This window comes from Anabrus simplex, chromosome 1, assembly GCF_040414725.1.
Source record: "Anabrus simplex isolate iqAnaSimp1 chromosome 1, ASM4041472v1, whole genome shotgun sequence".
NCBI classification, from domain to species: domain Eukaryota; kingdom Metazoa; phylum Arthropoda; class Insecta; order Orthoptera; family Tettigoniidae; genus Anabrus; species Anabrus simplex.
In genome coordinates, this window is record NC_090265.1 from 1,063,019,213 (window position 1) to 1,063,043,186 (window position 23,974).

At 36.7% G+C, this 23,974-nt stretch overlaps 1 protein-coding gene across 2 annotated transcripts in view; it reads right to left on the reverse strand.

The window, feature by feature from the left end:
- The window catches only part of Blm (Bloom syndrome helicase), a 194,110-nt gene that overhangs the window by 115,136 nt on the left and 55,000 nt on the right, over positions 1–23,974 (reverse strand). For both annotated transcript variants that reach the window (XM_067137120.2, XM_067137119.2), the window contains 4 exons: positions 13,553–13,650; positions 12,548–13,472; positions 10,171–10,344; positions 5,178–5,380 (listed from right to left, as the gene is read on the reverse strand). In XM_067137120.2, coding sequence (XP_066993221.2) covers positions 5,178–5,380; positions 10,171–10,344; positions 12,548–13,472; positions 13,553–13,650 — 1,400 coding nt within the window. The remainder of the gene's footprint in view (positions 1–5,177; positions 5,381–10,170; positions 10,345–12,547; positions 13,473–13,552; positions 13,651–23,974) is intronic.

Sequence of the window (23,974 nt, forward strand, 5' to 3'; positions counted from 1 at the left end):
GTGTGCAGTTTATCATATTTCTATAGAACAGATTAACTATTATCCATCAGGACCATTCTTAACATTCAGTATAACATGTCACATGTATTTTGCAGTGAATTTTGTAAATTTATATGCAGTGAGAAAGAATCAAATGTGCAATGTTCTGAAAATATGACTGGTATAATAAGAAACCTCAACTGTTGTGAATACAAATACCACAGTGTAGTATATGGATCATTTCAGGAACTAAGACAATATATAAATAATAGACTATGATGTTACAAGTGATGAATTTCACCTTGGTCTGTGGTGGAATTATGATATATATAACAAATTTCAACTTGTAAGTTTGAGAAGTTCCACCATTCCACCACTTTAAAATCTTAAGATTTTTTAGATTAAAATAACATCAATTTATTTTTAAAATAGTTGGTACATGTTTCGTTTTTCATAGAAAACATCTTTTCCCATGATCTTGATTTACAGTTAAAATATGCACAAAAACACAGGCTACATAAGTAAAACACAATTAACCACTCATATTAAAAACAAATTATCCTTGACAAAAGTTAAATATGTAAAGAGTCGTTGGTTTCTTCAATGTCACTGTATGTCACTATATGTAAAGTACCACTTGGAAAATGATCCCAAGACAAAGCGATCTTAAAAGTTTCTTGATAAATAAATGAAACAGCAGTGTACAACTATGCAAATATCCATTCACCTCGAGTCTTGAATGTCACAAGAACAACTGATGAACTTTTTCCACCACCTGCTCCTTAAAGATGATATGACAGTGCTTAGTTCTTCTCCTCCGGCAATGGATTCTCCACCCACTCTGGCCATCACTGCCATGCCTGCCTCTGTTTCTGCAGAAGTGCAACCCCCTACTATCACTACTGAACGACCTCGGACGGCCAGAAATATAGTTAAACGGCTCATTGAGGAAATATGAGTGTTATAACTTTTAAAGTTTTTTTTTAATTTATAAGGGGGAAAGAATGTAGTATATCGATCATTTTAGAAACAAAGAGCATATATAAATAATAGAACACAATGATGTATCGATTCGGCTTATGGCAATGCTATGGGAATGGATGTTCTGATGTTTGCTGAATATGGTAATTAAGAACGTTTATGTATGCTAATAATAATGAGTAAAGAATTTTATGTTATTAATATCTAAAAAAAGGAGAGGTTTCTGAACCATTTTTTTTTATTAAAACAGGTTTAAGACAAGGAGACTGTTTATCACCATTACTATTTAATTGTGCATTAGAATTTATACTACAGGAATGGTACAAGGTCAACCCAAAGCCCATTAAAGTTGGAAGCTCCAAACAAAATTTAAGTTTAAACTGTTTAAGATTTGCTGATGACCTTTCTCTATTGTCCAACAATATTCAGGAAACTCGACACCAAATTAAATCTCTACATGAAATAGCACAAAAAAATAGGTCTTACAATATCCTTCGAAAAAATTGAGATCATGTTTACACATCCCCCACTGGTAAATAAAATAATTCATGTGCGAGTAATCAAAATTGTTGATAAATTTAAGTATTTAGGAAAAATCATTACTTATAATCTTAATGAGAAACCAGCTTGGCATAACAGAATAAATTAAACAAAGCAAATTATATTACCAAGACTACATACAATAAAAAAATCCTTATCGATAGCAGCAAAATTAAGACATTATAAAACTGGCACACAGCCAGAAATAACTTATGCTAGTGGAACCATTTTTAAAACCACTAATACAGCTGAAACAGATAAAATACTTAAGACAGAAAGAAGAATAGTTACAACATGCATAAATAAACAGTATCAAGTTAATGGACAATGGAAAATAGCATCAAATAAAATAGTTCATAAGGAAATTGAACCAGTATTGAGCACGATTAGGAAAAAACGTACATCATTCTTTGGACATCTTATCAGAACACCTGACACCAGAATTAGCAGAAGAATAATTGAAAATTATGGAATAGCAAGACCAAGATTAAATGGATCACAGAAACTAAGGAGAATATTAAAGAACTAAAATAACAACAGATGATCTCAAAAACAAAACAGAAAAAATAAAAGTTCTAATGGGAGGGTATTTTCAACAGAACAAAGTAAGACAGCATCTGTCAGAATGAACAAATATTGGACAGACAGGATATCAAGAAATCCTTTGTATAATTGACTAGAGTGGTCCAATGTAGGCCATCAAATGTAAAATAAATAAATAAATAGATAAATCTAAAAAATAGTCTAGGATACTAAACACAGTAAAATAAGTTTCATTTAGTTATCATACGGCTTTTATGGCTGTGAGTGTTCGAGGACATATTTAGCTCGCCTGGGGCAGATCTTTCTATTTGACGCCCATCTGTGCATCTAAATATGGAATGACGATGATAATGCGGTAAAGAGAGGGTGAAACCTGGTGTTGGTACAAAACCTATTCTTGTCGAATAACATCAATGGGTCTGCCCAAGACTTAACGTCCCCATCCGATGCATGAACCACCATCCCAACAGCATCATATGCCCTCACTGAACACTGTAGAAAGGTCTGGAATTGAATCCAGGCTTTTGGTATGCAATCTAGTGATTAGAAATTGTACACCACCAACCTATCCTACCTTGCTGGCCATTCTGATAGTGAAATTTTCTTTCAGCAACGGGACTAGAACTGGCTAACCACAGTGTGAGACCACACAGATCCAATGCCTTAACAACTGTGACTACCAGGAAGGCTGGATAAATTAATGTATTTAGTGTAAGTGTCTAGCTCCATAGCCGAGTGGTCAGTGCCTTGGTCTTTGGTCCTCAGGTTCGATTACCAGTAGGGTCACAGAATTTTAACCTTAAACAGTTACCGTAATTGCCTTGGCACCAGGACTGACTATTTGTGTTGTTTCCAATATTCTTGCTACCAATTCACCACATACAAAACTTTTTTTGCTATTTGCTTTACGTCGCACCGACACAGATAGGTCTTATGGCGACGATGGGACAGGGAAGGGCTAGGAGTGGGAAGGAAGCGGCCGTGGCCTTAATTAAGGTACAGCCCCAGCATTTGCCTGGTGTGAAAATGGGAAACCACGGAAAACCATCTTCAGGGCTGCCGACAGTGGGGTTCGAACCTACTATCTCCCGAATACTGGATACTGGCCGCACTTAAGCGACTGCAGCTATCGAGCTCGGTACATACAAAACTACCATCCACCACAATAACTCACAGCTTCCCATAAATGCCTGATACATGGTAGGATGAACCTGGCTATCAATAACCACATGACATTAAAAAACCAAGTGTGAAAGTTTTTTTTAAACCATAGTCATTATATTGGTTTGCTTAAAATATTGTTTGTCGATAATCTGCCGACTTTTTGTCACGTATAATTCTGTCCAGGTTGTTTGGAAGAAAACTCAGATCATATCCAAATAATGAAAAAAATTAACAAAAGGTTACCATGACAACAAAATTCAAGCACAATCTTAGAAATATACCCTAGTTTGCTTGAAAAAGACTCAAAACAACAGGGAATGAAACTGTCACCAAACTGTCTTCATATGTTGCAAGAGCCAGACAGCAGGACATTCATTCATCATTTCTGGAGGGACCATAAAAATAAAACACTATTGCTGCAGGAAAATATTTTGAGAAAATAAGACATTATTCAAAGACTCAAAACAACAGGGAATGAAACTGTCACCAAACTATCTTCATATGTTGCAAGAGCCAGACAGCAGGACATTCATTCATCATTTCTGGAGGGACCATAAAAATAAAACACTATTGCCGCAGGAAAATATTTTGAGAAAATAAGACATTATTCATAGACACACAAACCTGTTACAGTCGCAACAAACCAAGGATAACACAATTTAGCATGTCGACCTGCATTTTGTTTCAGAAAATTGTCACTTTTCCTGAAAGGAGTTCTTAATGGACTTCAAAAATGTATTTTGCTGAGCTACTCTGAAGTGGAACAATGTGCCTTCAATATTCAAAATGTTATTTTTGGTATGTGTATAGTTTATTCAATGCAGTCAAGGCATTTATAAGCATTGGCAAGGTTTTGGTTTATCATCATCTCCCTCATTGCCATTTTTTTCCTTCTGCATGGTTCATGTACTAATCCATGTAGAAGAATTGGCACACACTTCTACACTCAACACACAGCATGTAACAAGTTTACCACTGATGTATACATTTCACATTTAAATTTTTTTCATAGTTTCTCCAAATGTATGCTGGTCTACAAAGGCAACTTTTAGTGTCTTCATAGTCAGTCCATTCTCTGCAGATACACTTCTGAAAATAGTTCCAAATCGTGATTGCAATTACTGATACTTGGAACAAGGCTGATACTGAAACACTGGCTGTCCTTAGAATATTAATGCTCATTTCCACTTCCTTTCTGGTATCCGAAACATACATGCCCATTTGTACCAGCTGCTTCTTGGAGAACCTCTTGAAACTCTATGATGCCTGTAGCTAAACATGGGTGAAATTTGGTGAATATTTTATAACTATTATGTTTTCGGGGAAATTAGAGTACATTTTTACGAGCACGATACAAATGGAACTATCTTTCTCTCTGCCTCCCGTAGAAGCATTTATTCTGTGGAGAAATTTGTTACTAGTCGTCTAAGTCATGTTATGTGCATAATATAGGTGGTAATTTCTCTGTTCTTGAAACATGTGGGTTTCCTGATTTTTTTCTCATTTTATTGGTGTAAAAATATATCTGGGTTTGTCCCTCTTGAGCAGTCTTGATAGTTTTTCTTTCCATATTCCACAACACAGTTGTCTACAGCAATACTCCTGCTGGCTAACTTTTTATAAACCAGCCTCCTAAGAGAGGACTATCCTTTTGCTGGAAATTGATTTCTTAATGCATGATGTACTTTTTATAGATGCTCTTCTGACAGACAAAACTAGTTTTTATTTAAAGTCTTTTCAACAAGATCACATTATATAGTTATTTCATACATGAATCCTAGTCTACACAACCATGATAAAGGCCTATGTTTGACCACATAAGTTGGTAAATGTATTTGCACTTTTACAATAAATGTTGGACAAAACCTTGAGCCAAATTTGACACCATTATTATAATACTGGTAATTATTTTTTTTTTGATAATTAATTCCAAACAATATATCAATCTAAAGCATAATAAAATTACTTACTCTTAGCATTTCCTGTGAATGTGGGTAATCAGTCCCATCAAATTCACCAGTTATACCATCATTTTTTATATCCTTGTGGAACATCCCAATGGCAATAGATGATTTTGAAGAAGTCTGTTTTTGGGTTGACATCACACTTTTACCTGGACTTTTATATATAGCGGAAGAGTAGCACAAGGGCTCATCTGTGCGAGGTGATGTCTCTGCAATATTATTGATTTATATATAAAACACACACAGTCAGAAGCAGAAATAACATTACAAAGAAATATATATACTATGTAAAGAGATTATGATTCATAAGAAAAAAAAAAAAGGAAACTTATTTGTTAACATTTCAAAAGCCAAAGAGGATAGTTGTCAGTAAACATAATGAATGTTATTTGCTTTACGTCCCACCAACTACTCTTTGACGGTTTTCGGAGACGCCGAGGTGCCGGAATTTTGTCCCGCAGGAGTTCTTTTACGTGCCAGTAAATCTACCGACACGAGGCTGACGTATCTGAGCACCTTCAAATACCACCAGACTGAGCCAAGATCGAACCTGCCGAGTTGGGGTCAGAAGGCCAGCGCCTCAACCGTCTGAGCCACTCAGCCCGGCTGTCAGTAAACAGATAGACCATAAACTCACACTTATGGGAATAATCAACTAAGGTTGCAAGTTAGAAACAAAGTGAACAACACTTCCAATTGACATATCTGAAACTATTTTGGTATCATATTTACAAGCTGTGAGTGAAAGAGAACAAGGAAACATTCACTCTGCAATCTCATATACTTCATAAGATCTGGAATTCAAAAATACTTCCTGTATAGAATGATCAAAGCTTTCCATTACTCTGTGCAAGTTTAATGACAACTCCCACCTATTGTCTTCCAGTTTTCTGCATATAAGTTTACAAAATACACTGCAAGATACATTTGAAATGTAATGGATAATAGAGTTAATCTGTTCTACAGAAATAAGATAAACTGCACACAATGAATGGAATCTGCACACCAAAGCATGCATCAAGCCAAGAGGAAACAGAATCAGAAGTAGTATTCTGAGCAGATCCAGCATGGGTATTCCTGTCATCTGTTGTACAACACGAGAGTCATTACTCTAAAAATGGGCATGAAAGAGACTACCTGATGGCAAGAGTTTGAATTTATTTCAATACTGTATCATAATGCACAGCAAATGGATAAATGTAAAACATTAGGGAATTTTACAGAACCTGCTGGGTACTTTTTTCCTGTGTACAATGACACCAATGCCTGACCCATAAACACTTCTTGCCAGGATACTAGCAGGATCTGATGAGGCTCACATGATGGGTGGTGCACTTGGTAGTTTATTATGCCAATGTGATGCCTGCACCGAATGTGGCAGACGACAGTTTGAACATCTGTAAACACCATTCAATGTCCAGTGTCTAACCTTACTAACTGCACAAATAACTATCACTACACTGTCAGCTCTGAATGAGTATAAAATATTGCCCACTAAGTTGTTCTTGACATTCCCATGCTTGCCCTGACACAGAGTTTCATCCCAGACCAGTGTTTCCCAACCTTTATGTCTGAGTACCACCTCTCCTGTTCCAGTTTTGTAAGTACTATCAATACCTAAATTCTAAAGATAATAAGGACAAACTAATTTTTGAAGACTGAATTGCCCTCTGGAAAGCAATGTATTCTTTGTTAATGGGAAGGTAAGTCACTTAGTAATATATACTGTAATTTCAAAACGTGAATACAATACATACAAGAAAGAGTAAAATTAACAAGATTTTTGAACTTGCATTACTGAAACCAATATTTAATTATATCACATTGAATTTTGGTCAGTATTATCCTTAGGTTGGCCTCCAATGCAGTCTATTACAGTACTGTATTTGTCTTTGATGAACACAAGTTTTGAAAATTCTTATTCGCATGAATGTCGTAAAAAAAAAAAGAGGGGGGGCCCTAAAACTTGACTGGCCTCTTGGCGAGCTCAAAGTAGTCAATGTGCTTAGATACAAAAGTCAGTCACATTGTGCTTTAATACAAAAATCACACAGAGGATATTTAGAAATGATTGTCAGTGCAATATCACATGAATGTTTAATGATAAGTTATTTTTTTCAAACTGTCAACATCGCTGGCAAAGTGTCTCATCCAGAAAATGGATCCCTAATCCAGTCTTGGGAGACCTATTTTGAGAGAAGTAGTGAAATCTTCAACCAGGTTATGACAGTGGTTTCTTATGTTTATGTTTACCAGCATATCAGAATCCAGTTGAAGCAGATGGTTTCAAGCATGAAGTGTACTTTTGTTGAATACATTCTTATTAATGACACTTTCAGATGGCATCAAGCACAAAGTGTGCTTGAGATCTCAAAGTCAGATAGGCTCCTAAGAAAGAGGGGACATTTTATAAAGAAGCTGCACAAAAGGTTGGTGGGCATTTGTTCACATTCCATCACATATGATCAGTTCTCATCACCATGGAGGGACAGCACACTACCCCCAACTATGTAAATGGCAAGAGAGTCACAATAGTTCTGGAGAATGGATGACACCACGTGAGGAAAATCCTCCTGGTCATATAAAAGGATGGTCGACATGGAAATTGCTCAACAGACAGTGCTCAGGTGTTACAAGATACAAATCTAACCTGCTGAAGTAGGGTTTTCAAGCAGACTCAACAATACTACATGCAACACCTCATTTTCTTCAAGCAGACTGTGCCCAACAACATGCACTGTGGAAGTCCTTACAAATGCAACACTTGATGCTCTGTAAGTCACTAATTTCTGGTCAGCAACTAAATAAGATTGTTCTTCCACCATGTTTGTCGTTCTTGTTAGGTTCCTTCCGCTAGATGAGACACCTCCTGAGGCAGGCCTCATATTAAGGAGCAATGCAGTATCTTCTCCTCCAAGGGCTGTGCTCGGTACGGAGTCACGTACACTAAACAGATCCACCAACCTGGGGTTTCTTTCTTTCTTTTCATTAATGGCATGATAAAAAATATAAAAAATAAATACATAAATAAATAAAAAATAATAATTTTGCATATTGAAAAGAGAAAATCAGAAAGCGTACATGTACATCTGAGAAGGATTTGTAAACTTTTATAACTACAGGAAGAGGACAATAAATTCTACACACAGTAATTCACATTAATGCTGTCTGATTATCAATCAGTGAGGCTGAAGAATACTAGCTCATTGAGTTTTCTAGGATGGTATTATATGAGGTACCGTTCACTGTTACCTCTCTATAAAGCATGCGAGTGAAATTACTGCTATAAATACCATACTGATAATAAAACGAAATACTTATGCGCTGTAGATATATGATGTACTTTCCTACAATTTGAGATGCATCTATAAGTTACAGTAAAAATGTCCAATAGTAATAAAAATAGAACTATGCTATCAATAGGGCTCGGATGTTTAGGAAAAGTCATATTTTTTCTTTGTCTCTTTTTTCTGACCTGATTGGATTTTGGTGCAAATCAGGTGATTATCGTCACAATTAAGTGATTTTTATTTGTCATATAAAAGCATATTCTGGCTATTTTTTGTCATAAGGTCATATTTTGAGCTATTTTCGTAGAAACATCATATTTCGGCGGTTTGGCGACAGCTGTGCAAAATCATTGTGAACTTTCCGAATGAGAACTAGTATTCACAAAACTGCTTTTCCATATCACATCTGTAGTTTATGCAAGTGGAATACTCTGCCTCTTCTATCAAGATTGCACCGGAATTGTTTTCCTGCAGTTTGTCAGAAAGTCTGACATATATTAAGTCGAACTTTGGAATTATATCGAGTGCAATTACTCATTTAGAAGCTGCTAGCTTAGAAATTCATGCAAGTATTGAAATTGTGAGAAGTGTTGAACTTTCAGCACAACAATCATATGGAATAGTTGGCGTCAGTGTATATTGGAAACTTTAAAATGTGCTTAATCAAAGTGATGCTTTTCACTGTGCAAGATAAATAATGTTCCTAGAGGGGAAGGCACCAGTACATTTCAAGATGAGTGCATACTCGACAGCCGTGATTTAATATTATTTAAATATGCACCAATAACGTCTTGTGACATAGAAAGGAGTTTCTCTTCTTACAAGAATGTGTTTAGTGATATAATTGGAGGTCTTTCTTGTCTGAAGCTTTGAAGATGAATCTTGTCATACACTGTCAAACACTTCAGTACCACCCGCAGAGAAGAATGAAAAAATTCTGCGAGTCTGCACTACTATTTGCCCTGCCGCCATACCTAATGTAACGAAAGACATCTACTTAATTCATTTCGCGGTGCTCAATTTAAATTTTAACGCTTAAACATTCCAAAATATTAAAAAAAAAAAGATTGATTTCTAGTTTTCTCATATTTCAAACCACCAATGAAGGGTGCAAACATGTTTTGACTTTTAAAATATTGTAAACTGATGATCTTAGCGAACTTAGTACTTTATAGGTATGTATTAAAAAATGTTTGATAAGTAAATCGAGGACAATAGACTGTGAATAACTGCTAAACATGCATATTCAGAAAATTAATATGAAAATAAGAATAAAGAATTTAGTTAAAAAATATGTTTCAAAGGAATTGCCCTTTCAATTTATAACTTATTTTAAAATGACCATATTTAGATTAATCATTTTCGGGTCATATTTTGTAATTTTTACGTCATATTTCATCACTTCTGAGGTCATATTTGCTTGCTTATTTGGGCTATTTTTAGGTCTTAAACATCCGAGCCCTACTTATCAAACACAAATTATTTGTGAATTTTGAGAAAGTACTCACAAAATTTCTTGGAGATAGTCATGAAGTACATTAAGTTTGACTGACTTCTTAAGTTAGAAACACTTACTATTGGAGACTTACGCTTCACAAGACAGTACCAGGTTTTTTGTACGAGTGCAGTGCTGGGTGATCGCAAGAGCAAAATATTATTACTCAGTTCTTGGAAAATTAAAAAAAAATGTATGTAAACAGTATGCTCACCTTTTAGTAAATCATCAGGATCTTCAATGACCTGATTGTCCGGCCAGTTATCATCCACCTCCTCTATCCTTGACTCTTCAGCATTAGGAACAGGAAACTTCCGTGAGTTGGTCTCACTGATGAACTGATTAGCTGACAACATGCTAACAGTATTACTTGGAACGGAGTTCTTACCTGGATAAAATGGACACATTTTAAATTATTGTCTCTTCATTTTGTAACCTTCTAATGATCAACAAAGACATTTGGAATTTGTAACTAGAAGAAACAAGATAAAGTTTACATTTCAGAAAATGAATAGAACGAATGTTGATGAACACAGTGATATACAACATTCAGAAAATATTAGAGAAAAACAACCTCACACAGAAGAGTAACTACAACAGGTGAATCTTATATAAGAAGAGGAGACGTACAAAAGCAGTTTTGTCTTCACATTGAGAGCTTTCCTGGACCTGAGTATTGCAGTAAATGAAACTGTACCTAGAAAAAAGGTATGGAAATTTACATAATCTTTGAGAGATGGGCAACTTGATATGAAGCCAGTGAAAATGCCACTCAGCTATCACGCCCCACTTCGATCAGCATGATGTAACAGAAACTAGAACTTCTTCCAATTTTGAGAAATCCAGTGCTGGTGTTGCTGTGTTCAATGGAGGTATACTTTGCTGTTCTTAGTTGGTACCAATGGTAATAGACATGGCTGATGACTACTGAAGCCTATCAACAATACTGTTCAAGTAATGATCCATTCTAATATTATTTCTCTCTATAAAGGCTGATAAATGGTATAAAATACTGCCACCTGTTTGATTGAACAATTCTAATCAATGCCCTCTAACAAGCTATCATCAACAAACAATTTCCTCCACAGGAATGCTGCTGGATTTGCTATCCATTTGAGAATCCATGCCATTCAATGTTGGTATATGAAAGATCTCTGGTGACACATTTGGTGTTTACTCAACTGTCCAATACAGATCTGGGAGAGTAAACTGGAATCTACAAACTGATGTGCAGGCAGCCTAGATGGCATCAAATTAAAATACCTGCACACAGTACCCAAGGCCATATGATTCTTATTCATTATATGAGGGCCGATTTTTTATTAGTGGCAACTATATTACAAGTGATACAAAAGTGATACCTCTTTGAAACTTCTACAGTCTCTCATTGTAGTTGAACCATCCTAATGTGTATACACAAGAAACACTGGTTCTATTTTAACTAATAAAGAAACAGCTCTCATATTATTATGAGTTGTGTGTAATGTGTAGTGGTGGTGATAATTGTGTAGAACTAGCTGCAAAATTTGGATGCAATTTTTCTCATATTGAGGTCTTTCAGGATATGAAACAGTATTAGGTGCTATGCCTGACTCTCAGCCTAAATCACATACAATCTGGGTTGTATTCATTTAAAGCAACCCGTCAACAAGCATCACGTCCTCATCATTGACACGAGGGTGACCCGGCTGAGGCATGTTGGCCACACGCTGTCATCCGTCACTGAAGGTTTTGACTCTCTGTGCCACAGTTCAATAAGGCAATCCTGTGTTGTATGGCAGTAGGCACATTTAATTTTAATCCAGCAGCACTGTTACTGCTTTGAAAACATCTTGGATACTAACAGCTTGGCCAATCTTTCACGGATGGTGTTATTCTTCACAGCACAATGTACGCGCGGAGTGTTAGATGGACGATTGTGAGGTAAGTTGGGTACCATCCTAATGTGTATACACGAAAAATGCTGGTTCTGTTTTAACTAATAAAGAAACAGCTCTCATATTATTATGAGTTGTGTGTAATGTGTAGTGGTGGTGATAATGAGGTAGAGAGAGGGTGAAATCTAGTGTTGATGGATAACCGGCTCCTGTCAAATAACAAGAAGGGGTCTGCATATGGCTTAATATCCCCGTCCGATGGATGAATCATCTCAACAGCATGGTATGTCCTCACTCCATATGAGCACTGTGGAGAGGATTGGCACTGAACCAGGCATTTGACACACAATTTAGTGATGAGAAATTGTATACCACCACCTTTCCTACCCTATCGACAAAACTTCTGATTGTGAATTTTTTCTTTTCACCAATGGGACTTGAAAAGGCCAACCATGGTGTCAGACCATAAACACTTGACACCTTAACAATCGTAGGCACCAGGCAGGTGTTGGTTTCAATGTCTGACTGGATTTTTAACAACAATGAATATATGACCTGCAATGTAGTGGTACAGTCCATTTGTATTCACCCAATAAACACATCTCAGAGTAAATTAATATTTATGAAATAGCTTTTTGGTCAAATATAGCATCTCTCTGTAAAACATTCTAATTGCATGTAAAATATGTTTCATTTTAACAAATATATACCTACCATAAAATTTAGGAGATTCCTTGGCTTGACTGAGAGCATAGTTGAAATTTGTTCTAAAACCTTTTGAAGAATTGATATTACTTGAGATAGGAGTAGCATCACTGACAGAAGTGTTGGTATTGAAGTCTCTCTTGGTATTACTGTTCGCTTTGACAGCAGACATTCTTCTCTCCGGGGTTTCTGTTAACTGGTCTTGAAACAACGGCATACAATGTCGTTGGAAATTACTAATCACAGACGATGTTCGATTCTCTGAAGTGTTGGGAGTTTTGTCAGTTATTGGTATCCTTACAGAAGAAGGTGATGGACTGTTAGAAGTGTTCACTTTAGTGCCAAAGACAGGCTTTTTGAATGTAAATCGACCTGCAGGTAGTTTTGGACTACCATCAGATAATTGCTGCTCATTCACAGATTTCGAATCACTTGAATTATGCACTGGAGAAACACTACTATTGGAACACTGCAGTTCGTTTCGAGGATGAACAAACGTTGAGGATACAGAATGATTATCAGAGAAGCCTGAGTTTACAGTCTTTGGTGTTGAATATGAAACCTTATCATATTCACAACTAGTCTGGGGTTTCATTTCACAATCACTATTGTCTGAACCTCTATTTACATTCTCGTTTCTATTATCGCTGTAACTCAATGACTGGTAGTCAACAGATGAGATTCCATTCACTGCACTAAGCATATTCTGTGCTGCTTCATTATTCTTTTTCAAATATGCTTCAGTTCTTTTTAATTTTGCTTTAGCTTTCTGGCGTAAACTACGTAACTTAATAAAAATATGATGGCTGAAGCCAGGTAAACTTTCAAGCATGGAATGTGGAATTGCTTCAAACGCCATGAACACTTTCTCAAGGATTACGTTATTTAAAGCCTTTAAATTTCCAACGTATTCTTCTAATAGGGGTGCAGAGGTCTGAAAAATGAAGTAAAATCAGTTATTCAATGCAAAGTTCAACAAAACCAATGTGTAAGAAGAGGTGGGATGTTACTCACATCTTCCAGAGTAAAATTTAAAGATGTCTCTGCAGTTTCCAACCACGAAGACAGCTTGTTGTCAAGACCCAGACTCTTCAGCTTTAGGCCATTTGAAACTGTTTTAAACAAACTGTAAATCAGTATTATATTCTTAATGACCACACTGCAAACCCAGTCTCCCATGAGCAAGACAAATTATGAATGTTTTCGAAGACACAAGATTAAACAGCTATTAATTACAGATCAACAGATCTTTGCAGTACTGTTCCATATATTATGATTATGATATTTTAATTCATTAAGAAAAGCAGTATTGTGTGATTCTGACATAATTCTTCCACTATTCATCCATTAGTATCAATCCTGTCTAAAATCAACCATAGTGCATTTAGTGAAAAGAGAGACACTTCCTATTCTTTCCTTGCAAAACATTGTTGCATGATGGAAAGGGAACAGAAACTTGTAGTTCCAAAATTTGGTAAACGCTAACACAGCCCAAATGCTACTAGGATGTGCATGTATCTAGCATCGTCAGTATAGGATTTAAAAAAGGGATCAGGAAAGCCCAGGACACAAGATAGGTAGGGTGGGCTTTGTTACATTTCCAGTAGCTGCAAAAATGTTTTGAAGGTCATTCTTCTCCAACACATCCCTAAATTGCTTGTCTTACACCTTAGGCATGAAAAGTCTCTCTCTACTCCCCAAACACACTACAGAACAGATCAATTTTTGAGTGAAATACACAAGAAATCATTACTAAGCAACAGTAATTGACATAGGCTATAACTTGTTAATACCATATTTACTCAACAATAGGACCCCATTGCCTACAGTAACCCCGTTTATTTTTTGAGAGTCAAAGTGCAAAATTCTTGGAAAATGACGAATTCCTCACTACCGTTGTGCTAAATCTGGCAAAGTTATCTGTCTAGAAGTACACAGTGTGGTGATAATAGTAAAAACTGCACCTTCCTGGCTTCAGTATGTCAAGTCCACTGGAATGTGGCTTTCGCTCCAGGCTTTGCTCATAATCCCCTCCCAGCTACTTGGCTCATACCTTTCTCTTTGCGCCCAGACTTTATCATAGATGCGTACTGTGTAAAAGATGAGTACCATCAATCGCAGAATAAGTTTTATGGCCTCTTTTAAATAAAGTGCTATTGAGTTCGCATTGAAAAAATGGCATAAGAGCATGTCTCGCGATTGATGTACAGCCTAAAATGATTCAGTATTGGTGTAATCAGAAGTACCAACTAAAGTTCGTGAAGAAGGATAGTAAATCTTTTTGTGAACCGCGGGAAGGAAACTATAAAGAAGTCAATAAAAAAAAAAATGTTGAGTGGATTGTTGAAACAAGAAACAAGTTGTCACGCTGTGAAGCATGATAAGCTACAATTCAAAACAAAGGTGAGCTGAGGCTGGGCAGTAGGATTTATGCGTTGAAATGATTTAAATTTGAGGAGGAGAACTTCGTTATGTCAATGGCTTCGAACTGACTACACAGATAAAAGGATAGAATTTCATCGTTTTGTGACAAGACTCAGAGAGGAATATAAAGGTCTCCTTTTGCAAATTGGCAACGCAGATCAGACATGAATTCACTCTGACATGCCAAGAAGACAAATGATAAACACAAAAGGTGCATCAAGTGTTTTAGTTGAAATCTTGGGAGCTGAGAAGCTATGATGTGCAGTTATGCTAGCTGTGACTGCAGATAGCAGGAAACTCCCACCATAGGTACTGTAGTTTGGAGTACAACTGTCAAGTTCTTCAGTCTGTCAAAACTAATTTATGAATAAAGAAATTTAGAAACTACATGAAAAAATGAAAACATTTAACAAAATTATATCCATAAAAGAAACAACTTAATTAAAAATGGAATGCATGTTTCATTCTTGAAAGAACATCAGATTCTATCGAGTCACACAAAAAAAAAAAAAATTAGAAACGTATTAAGATTTATATTTAAATTCTGTTTAAATCCTTATTAAATACTTGAAATTTGGAACTTATCTTAATGAAGTCCTCCAAGAGTGCTTCCCCACATCTCTCTAATATAACATACAATGCAAGGTGGTATAATACTCTGTCACTGGCACGAGTCCAGCTGGCTGTTAAGTCTGTTAACGTTCCATTACATCATGCTCTGGTTAGGTCAATGACAAGCTGAACTATCATTTTAGGTTTCATTACTACTATTGTTAGTACTCCCATTATCATCATCACTATCATAAGTATAGAGTTTTTCCCCCATGTAAAATTATATTATTTTTTAATGCCTATGTATTTGCCTTTACTTAAGATGCATACATTTTTAGATATGCATTGATATCTTTGAGCTGGTGTGAGTTTTCATATATGTGCTTTCAGAAGGCTGAATGCCAATTGTATGTAATCTCGTATTTGTATTCTTGGTATCTGGTGTGAAAATGAAGTTTTGTTTGGTCTATATATGTGACGTTGCAGTTTGTACCTTGACATTTGACTTCATTCAAATTATTATTATTATTATTATTATTATTATTATTATAAACAGGAGGTGCTGACTAGAAAGAAATAGAGTTTGAAATGGTTGAATGAGTGCCCAATTTCTAGAAAATAGAACTCGCAGAGAATTAGGCTAGGTGAAGTATTATCTGATCCTGTAATGATTAAGAGGGGGGTGGGGGGGGTCCCCACAGAGCAGTATTATTGGACCTTTATGTTTTCTTATATATAAAAAAAACATGCGTAAAGAACTGGAATCACAAATAAGGCTATTTATGGATGATATTATACCGTATAGAATAGTAAATGAGTTGCAGGATAGTGACTGACTGCAGGGAGACCTAGACAATGTTGCGAGATGGACAGCGGACAATGGTATGATGGTAAATGAATGAAGAGTCAGGTTGTAAGTTTCACCAAGAGGAAAAGTCCTCTCAGTTTGATGGGGTGATAGTGCCTCATGGGGATCACTGTAATGTAAGTACCTAGGTGTTAATATAAAGAATGATCTTTATTGGGGTAATCATATTAAGGAGGTTGTTAAGACAGGGTACAGATTTCCTCACATGATTATGAGGGTATTTTGGAATTACAGTTAGGATGTAAAGGAGGGGGCATATAAGTCTCTGGTAAGACTGCAGTTAGAATATGTCTCCCGTGTATAGGACCTACACGAGGACTACTTAATACGAGAACTGAAAAAGACCCAAAAGAAAGCAGCACAATTTGTTTAGGGTGATTTCTGACAAAGAAGAAGTGTAACGAAAATGTTGCAAACTTTGGGTTGATAAGATTTGGGATTAAGGAGACGAGATACTCAGCTTTGCAGCATATTTCGAGCTGTACATGCAGAGATGGCATGGAATGACATTAGTATCATAAGTTATGATTTTAATTTTTGTGTTGACGTATAACTTATATAATAGGAATTAACTGAGGGATGTTCCACCATTCAACACATTATATAGGCTAATACATAGCATTTATTGAGTGAAAACCGGTTTTGATTCCCTTGGAATCATCATCAGTTCACAATAAATAAATAAATCAATCAATCAAGGGATCTTAATAACAATCAACATGAAAACTAACTTAAATACATTTGAAATGGTTGACATGGGTTATATGACATAAAACACATGACCTGGATCTAAGGACTTTATTTAAATAGTAATGTGTTTTATGTCATCTAACCCATGTCACCCATTTTAAATGTATTTAAAGCAGTTTTCATGTTGATTGTTATTAAGATCCTTTGATTGATTGATTGACTGATTTATTTATTTATTGTGAACTGATGATGATTCCAAGGGAATCAAAACCGGTTTTCACTCAATAAATGCTATGTATTATATATTGTGTTGAATGGTGGAACATCCCTCAATAATTCCTGTTATATACAACATCAGTAGACGAACAAGCTTGAGCGGAGCCTTTAAAAGTAGGAAAGTTCAAAACATGAAGATAAAGCTGGAATTCAAGAAGACAAATTGGGGCAAATATTCATTTATAGGACGACAAGTAAGGGATAGGAATAAATTATCAATGGAAATATTCGATAAATTTCCTAGTTCTTTTAAAACGTTTAAGAAAAGGGTAGGTAAACAACTGATGGAGAATCTGCCACTTGGGTGACAGCCCTAAATGCAGATCACTGATAGATGATTGATTATATTTCAATTACTTTTGAAAATTATTTAGGGATTGACTAATGGGCTTTTAATGGGCTGGCTATTTTCCTATAATTTTTTGTTAAGTAATTTTCAGCAATGTGAACGCATTTCGTGGAACTATACTCATGGTTTTATTATTATTATGATGCGTGAATGGTCCCTTTTGGAACACGTGAAGTTTTATTTATGACTAGCTGATGTACCCGTGCTTCGCTACGGGATTCTCAGAAAGACTGAGTTGGTGGTTTTCCTAACTGAATTCAACATAGGTCATTACAAAAACGTCAGTAGGAATGTAGCGATTGAAAGCAATGTTATGATATAAAATACTTGATCAAATGAAAAACCGCACACTTTCTCAATTTCAACGAACAGTACTACGGTGCTGATCTAAGAGTCCAAAGTTCCAGAGCTGGAATAACCAGGTCGCAGACTGCTGTGAACACTCCTCTGTCATTATTCCGCTAAATATGCACACTACTCATTCCAATCAGTGCCTCAGAGTAGGGACTGTATAGCTCGAATACTATGGTGAACCAGTGTGTTACGTAATAGATATATCAGAAAATGTATGAACCAGAGGAATGGCATGCTAAAGAAGAAAGTTATCTTACACCCCAGCTACTTCCCACCAATATACAGGCAGGCTGTTACAATCGGTACGACCAAGCGAGTTGGCCGTGTGGTTAGGGGCGCGCAGCTGTGAGATTGCATCCACGATATAGTGGATTCGAACCCCACTTCCTGCAACCCTGAAGATGGTATTCGAGAGATGGTGGGTTCGAGCCCCACTGTCGGCAGCCCTGACGATGGTTCTCTGTGGTTTCCCATTTTCACACCAGGCAAATGCCGGGACTGTACCTTAATTAAAGCCACGGCTGCTTCCTTCCACTTCCTAGACCTTTCCTATCCCATTGTCGCATAAGACATATCTGTGTCAGTGTGACGTTAAGCAAAACAAAAAGATGGTATTCCGTGGTTTCCATTTTCACACCAGTCTCACCAGGCTGTACCTTAAAGCCAAGGCCGCTTCCTTCACACCACTCTTCATTTCCTATCCCATCGTTGCCATAAGACCTACCTGTGTCGGTGCGACGTCAAGCAAATTAAAAAACCTCGATACGCTGCAGTAATCCTATCTATCGGGGATGAGAGGCAAGAGAAGACAAAAAGCACATCACAACAAACAATGGTCAATGTAGTGTTATTGTTGATAAAGTTTATGAGCTTTCTATATTGCAGGCCATCACATTAGTTTTCTTTCGACTCTGTAATATCAGGGTGTCTTACAAAATTATTTATGTCGTAGACTGTAGTTCCTTATTCTCAGACTTAACATACCGATTTTCACTAAATTCTATTTACCCATTTTCTCGTGACTCGGCGCTGATATGGACTTACTAACAAAAATCCAAATTCATGAATATCTCCGATTATATGCGGTACGGTAACAATGTATAAGACATAAGTGATCGGAAATTTAATAACTTCTTACATAACTACTACTAACTTACGACATAACTAAAGTTAGGTTAGTTATGTAGTATATATCGATACGACCACTAATAACATAAATAACTTATTTGAGAATTAAATTTCAGACCTTCCCCTAAACTACCATTTCACTCAGCGTGAATAAAATAATTTGTAGCCTAGATTGCAGTGGTTCATCACCCGTCATTACATACCCATTTTCATTAAATTCTCTTCAGCCGTTTTATCGTGATGTGAGTACATACATACATACATACATACATACAGACAGACAGAAATTACGGAAAAGTAAAAAATGCATTTCATTGTCACTGTGGACATAACCGACCCAGAAATACCATTCTTTTCAAATTCTGAGTAATGTACAGACAGAACTCTTATTTTATATATATTTATCGATACGACCACTAATAACATAAATAACTTATTTGAAAATTACATTTCAGGCCTTCCCCTAAACTACCATTTCACTCAGAGTGAATAAAATAATTTATAGCCGAGCCTGTAGTGGTTCATCACATACCGATTTACATTAAATTCTCTTCAGCCGTTTTCTATTGATGCGTGTACAATCACACAGACAGACAGACAGACAGACAGACAGACAGACAGACAGACAGACAGACATTACGGAAAAGTAAAAAATGCATTTCTTTGTTACTGTGGACATGACAGATACAGAAATACCATTCATTTCAAATTCTGAGCAATGTACAGGCAACACACTTATTTCCTACATAGATTACATTTCGGGCCTTCCCCTAAACTACCATTTCACTCAGTACAAATAACATTATTGATAGCCTAGATTATAACGACCTATTCCCCGACTTTGCATACCAATTTTCGTGAAGATACGACCACTAATAAAATAAATATTTGACAATTACATTTTAGGCCTTCCCCTAAACTACCATTTTTCTCAGCGTGTATAGCCTATATTGTAGCGACTTATTTTCCATCTTTGTCTAGCGATTTTCATTAAGACACGACCACTAATAACATAAATATTCGACAATTAAATTTTAGGCCTTCCCCTAAACTACCATTTTTCTCAGCGTGTATAGCCTATATTGTAGCGACTTATTTTCCATCTTTGTCTAGCGATTTTGATTAAGACACGACCACTAATAACATAAATATTCTACAATTAAATTTTAGGCCTTCCCCTAAACTACCATTTTTCTCAGCGTGTATAGCCTATATTGTAGCGACTTATTTTCCATCTTTGTCTAGCGATTTTCATTAAGACACGACCACTAATAACATAAATATTCGAGAATTAAATTTCAGGCCTTCCCCTAAACTACCATTTCACTCAGCGTGATTAAAATAATTTATAGCCTAGATTGTAGCGGTTCATCACCTGACTTTACATTCCGATTTTCATAAAATTCTCTTCAGCCGCTTTCTCGTGATGCGTGTACATACATACATACATACATACATACATACATACAGACAGACAGACAGACAGACAGACAGACAGACAGACAGACAGAAATTACGGAAAAGTAAAAAATGCATTTTCTTGTTACTGTGGACATGACCGATACAGAAATACCATTCTTTTCAAATTCTGAGCAATGTACAGACAAAACTCTTATTTTATATATATAGATTTCATTTGCGGAGGATCCAGGATGCTTTCATCTGTTGACTAAAGAACCTCTTCCTTTCTTCCGTCCACTTGGTACCTGCTCTTTTTGGTACTTCATTCTCTGGAGCAACTTCCCACTTGTCAATTTTCTTTCTATATATATTTCGATTCAAAATTTCTTCAGGATGAATCTGTGCGTTCATGTCCACTTTTGTTTGTTGTATCCAAGAAAAATTCTTCAGTTTATCAACTCTTTCAAGAACTTCGTGGGTTAGTCTGGTTTCTGGAAGCCTCTTAACATGTCCATAAAATTTTAGCCTTCTTTTCCTGAGGTCTGCCGCAATATTAGATAATTTTTCTGTGGATTTCCGGGTTAGGAGGCGGTACCCTTCTTCCGTGTGTCTTGGTCCTAAAATATTCCTCATGATTTTTCGCTCTTCTATTTTCCAGCTTGCCCTTTCTATGAAGCGTTAGAGTTTCCCCTGTATATACAGCCTCAGGTTTGATTACAGTATTGTAATGTTGAATCTTAACATGGAGAGACATACATTTTTTTTTTGTACATTTCTCTTGTACTCCCATATGCTCTTCTGAGTTTTTGGACACGGTTGTTTTAGGCTATTTTCTCTTCTCTGGTTGGTTTGAGGATTTCACCCAGGTATTCGAAGTGGGGGACTCTGTTGATTTGTCCATATTTTGTATTGAGACTATGGATGTCGAATTTTGAACAGAAAAATTCAGTTTTCTGGAAGGAGATATGAAGTCCAACCTTTCTGGCACACTCTTGGAGAATTTCAACTTGCTTTATTGCTGTGACTTCATCGCTGGACAAAAGGGCCAGGTCATCCGCAAAGGCTAAGCATGGAATTTCAAGCTTGTTTTTTTGTGTCCCAATGTTTACTATTTTCCAGCTATTTTGAGTTTTCAGTTCTTTTTCCCATTCCCATCACCTTATCTACAGGGTGGCGCATGATAAGTCACCTTATTTGTTTCATGAACAACACATTTGTTGTTGACAAGATTTGTAATTTATTGATGTAGAAGTAAAGAATACAGCTTGGAAATACAACCTAATGAATCACATGTTCAATATGACTGTTCTTTTGTTTTACAACTTCTTCAAGTCGCACACGTGCATTTGTGACGGCTCTCTGACAAAAATCTTCTGGCGCGGCATACTCCACAATGATGGCCCTAAGTTGCACTACATTTTCGGGTTTTCTGTGGTACACTTTCTCTTTAAGGAACCCCCAAAGGTAGAAGTTACAATGGTTAAAGTCCGGGCTGTGAGGCGGCCACATTCCTCCTCCTTCATAACGTTCTGGAAATCTGTTTGACAATACCCTAAGATCAAGTCTTTCATGTAGGAAATCATACACAATGTTGGCAGTATGGGGGCGTGCTCCATCCTGCATTAATCATCGTGTCTGCAATGGAAGACCTGTGGCCATTGGTTGAGGAAAGAACTGGCTTCGCAGCATGTCTACATAGCGTTCACCGGTTACTGTAGCATCAAAGAAAAACGGACCGATGATTCCATGACTTGACATGGCGACCCACACGCACACTTTCTCCCCGTAGGTGTCTTTCATGTGGATTATTCGCGGAGGTTCAGTGCCCAAAATCGAACGTTCTGTTTGTTCACAATACCGTTCACGTAAAAATAAGCTTCGTCCGAAAACCATATGTTGTGTAGCACGGCCTCTTGGTCTTGCTCGATTGCCCACCTTGCAGACTGTAGTCTACGCTCCTTATCTCTCGCAGTAAGCTTATGCGCCACAGTCATCTTGTATGGATACAAGCGAAGCTCGGATTGAATAATTCTTTATACAGATCGGCGTGAAATTCCCAACTCGGCACTGGCTCTTCTTGTTGATTTACTCGGACTACGAGAAAAAGCCACTCGAACTGCTTTAATGTTTTGCGGCGAACTTACGGTACGTGCATGTGGCCGCTTACACTCCAAGACAGATCCAGTACCTGCAAATTTGAGATGTAATCTGCGTATTGTCTGTGGGCTGGGAGCCCACCGTGTGCCAAAATGAGCACGAAACCTTCCCTGTGTCAATGTAACACTGTTCGTCGCCGCGAACAGTAACACAATCTTCGTCTTTTGTGTGACGGTCAACCATCCTTCGTCCGCCATCGCGGCAAACTGAAATGGCAGACTCAAAAAGGAAGCGATGAACTCGTAACAACATCTGGAGTAATTTCCATGAACTACATGAAGTTGAGGGCACAATTTGAAATCTACTGCCCCAATAGTATTCTTGTAGGATCAAAATTCAATCGGGTGACTTATCGTGCGCCACCCTGTAGGACAGGTTGACGAGGAGGGGTGACAGTCCATCTCCTAGCTGGACACCAGTTTTTATCAGGAATTCGTTTAAGATTCCCCCCATGAATTTCACTCTTGACTTTGTGTCAGTGAGGGTCTGTTTGGTCAAGTTTAGTGTTTTGGAGTCTAGTCCCTGTTCTTTCAGGATGCTGAACAGAGATTGACGATCAAACGAATCATAAGCCTTCTTGAAATCTACGAAGGTTTCTGAGGGCCCTGAATTTTAGAGCGGTTTTGAGGTTGAAGATCTGTTCACTGCACGATCTATGAGGGCGGAACCCAGCTTGATATTCACAAATCTTATGCTCAAGTTGTTCTTGTATTCTTTTCAACAGGCATGCAGAGAAAATTATTATTATTATTATTATTATTATTATTATTATTATTATTAATCTGGAAATAAATGTAAGTTAATGATGTGATGAAATAGAGTATGAATTAAAGAGTATCTTAAAAGATATTATTATTATGGATAAATGTTAATCTAAAAGAACGTGTGGGGTGGCCAAGATGATGTGTAAATACATAGATTTTTCTACACATAAGAATATCCTAACCCACATTCCAGGCTTTTAAGTCAGAGTAACCTCCTGTGGGATTCATTAAGCGTTAATGCACAAAGCGTGAAATATTGTTCAGAAATTAAGTACAGTAGAAGTCCGCTATAGTGAGTACGGCATATAATGAGAACCCCATTATGACGGCAGTTTTTGTATGTCCCTTCAAACTTATTGTATTAAACTGTGTATTATCCTTTGGTTACAGCGAGAGCCCTATCACTGAAGCATCTGTTATTACGAGCTATTAAGTCTGCGCTATTTTTTCTGTTACTGACATTTATACACTCA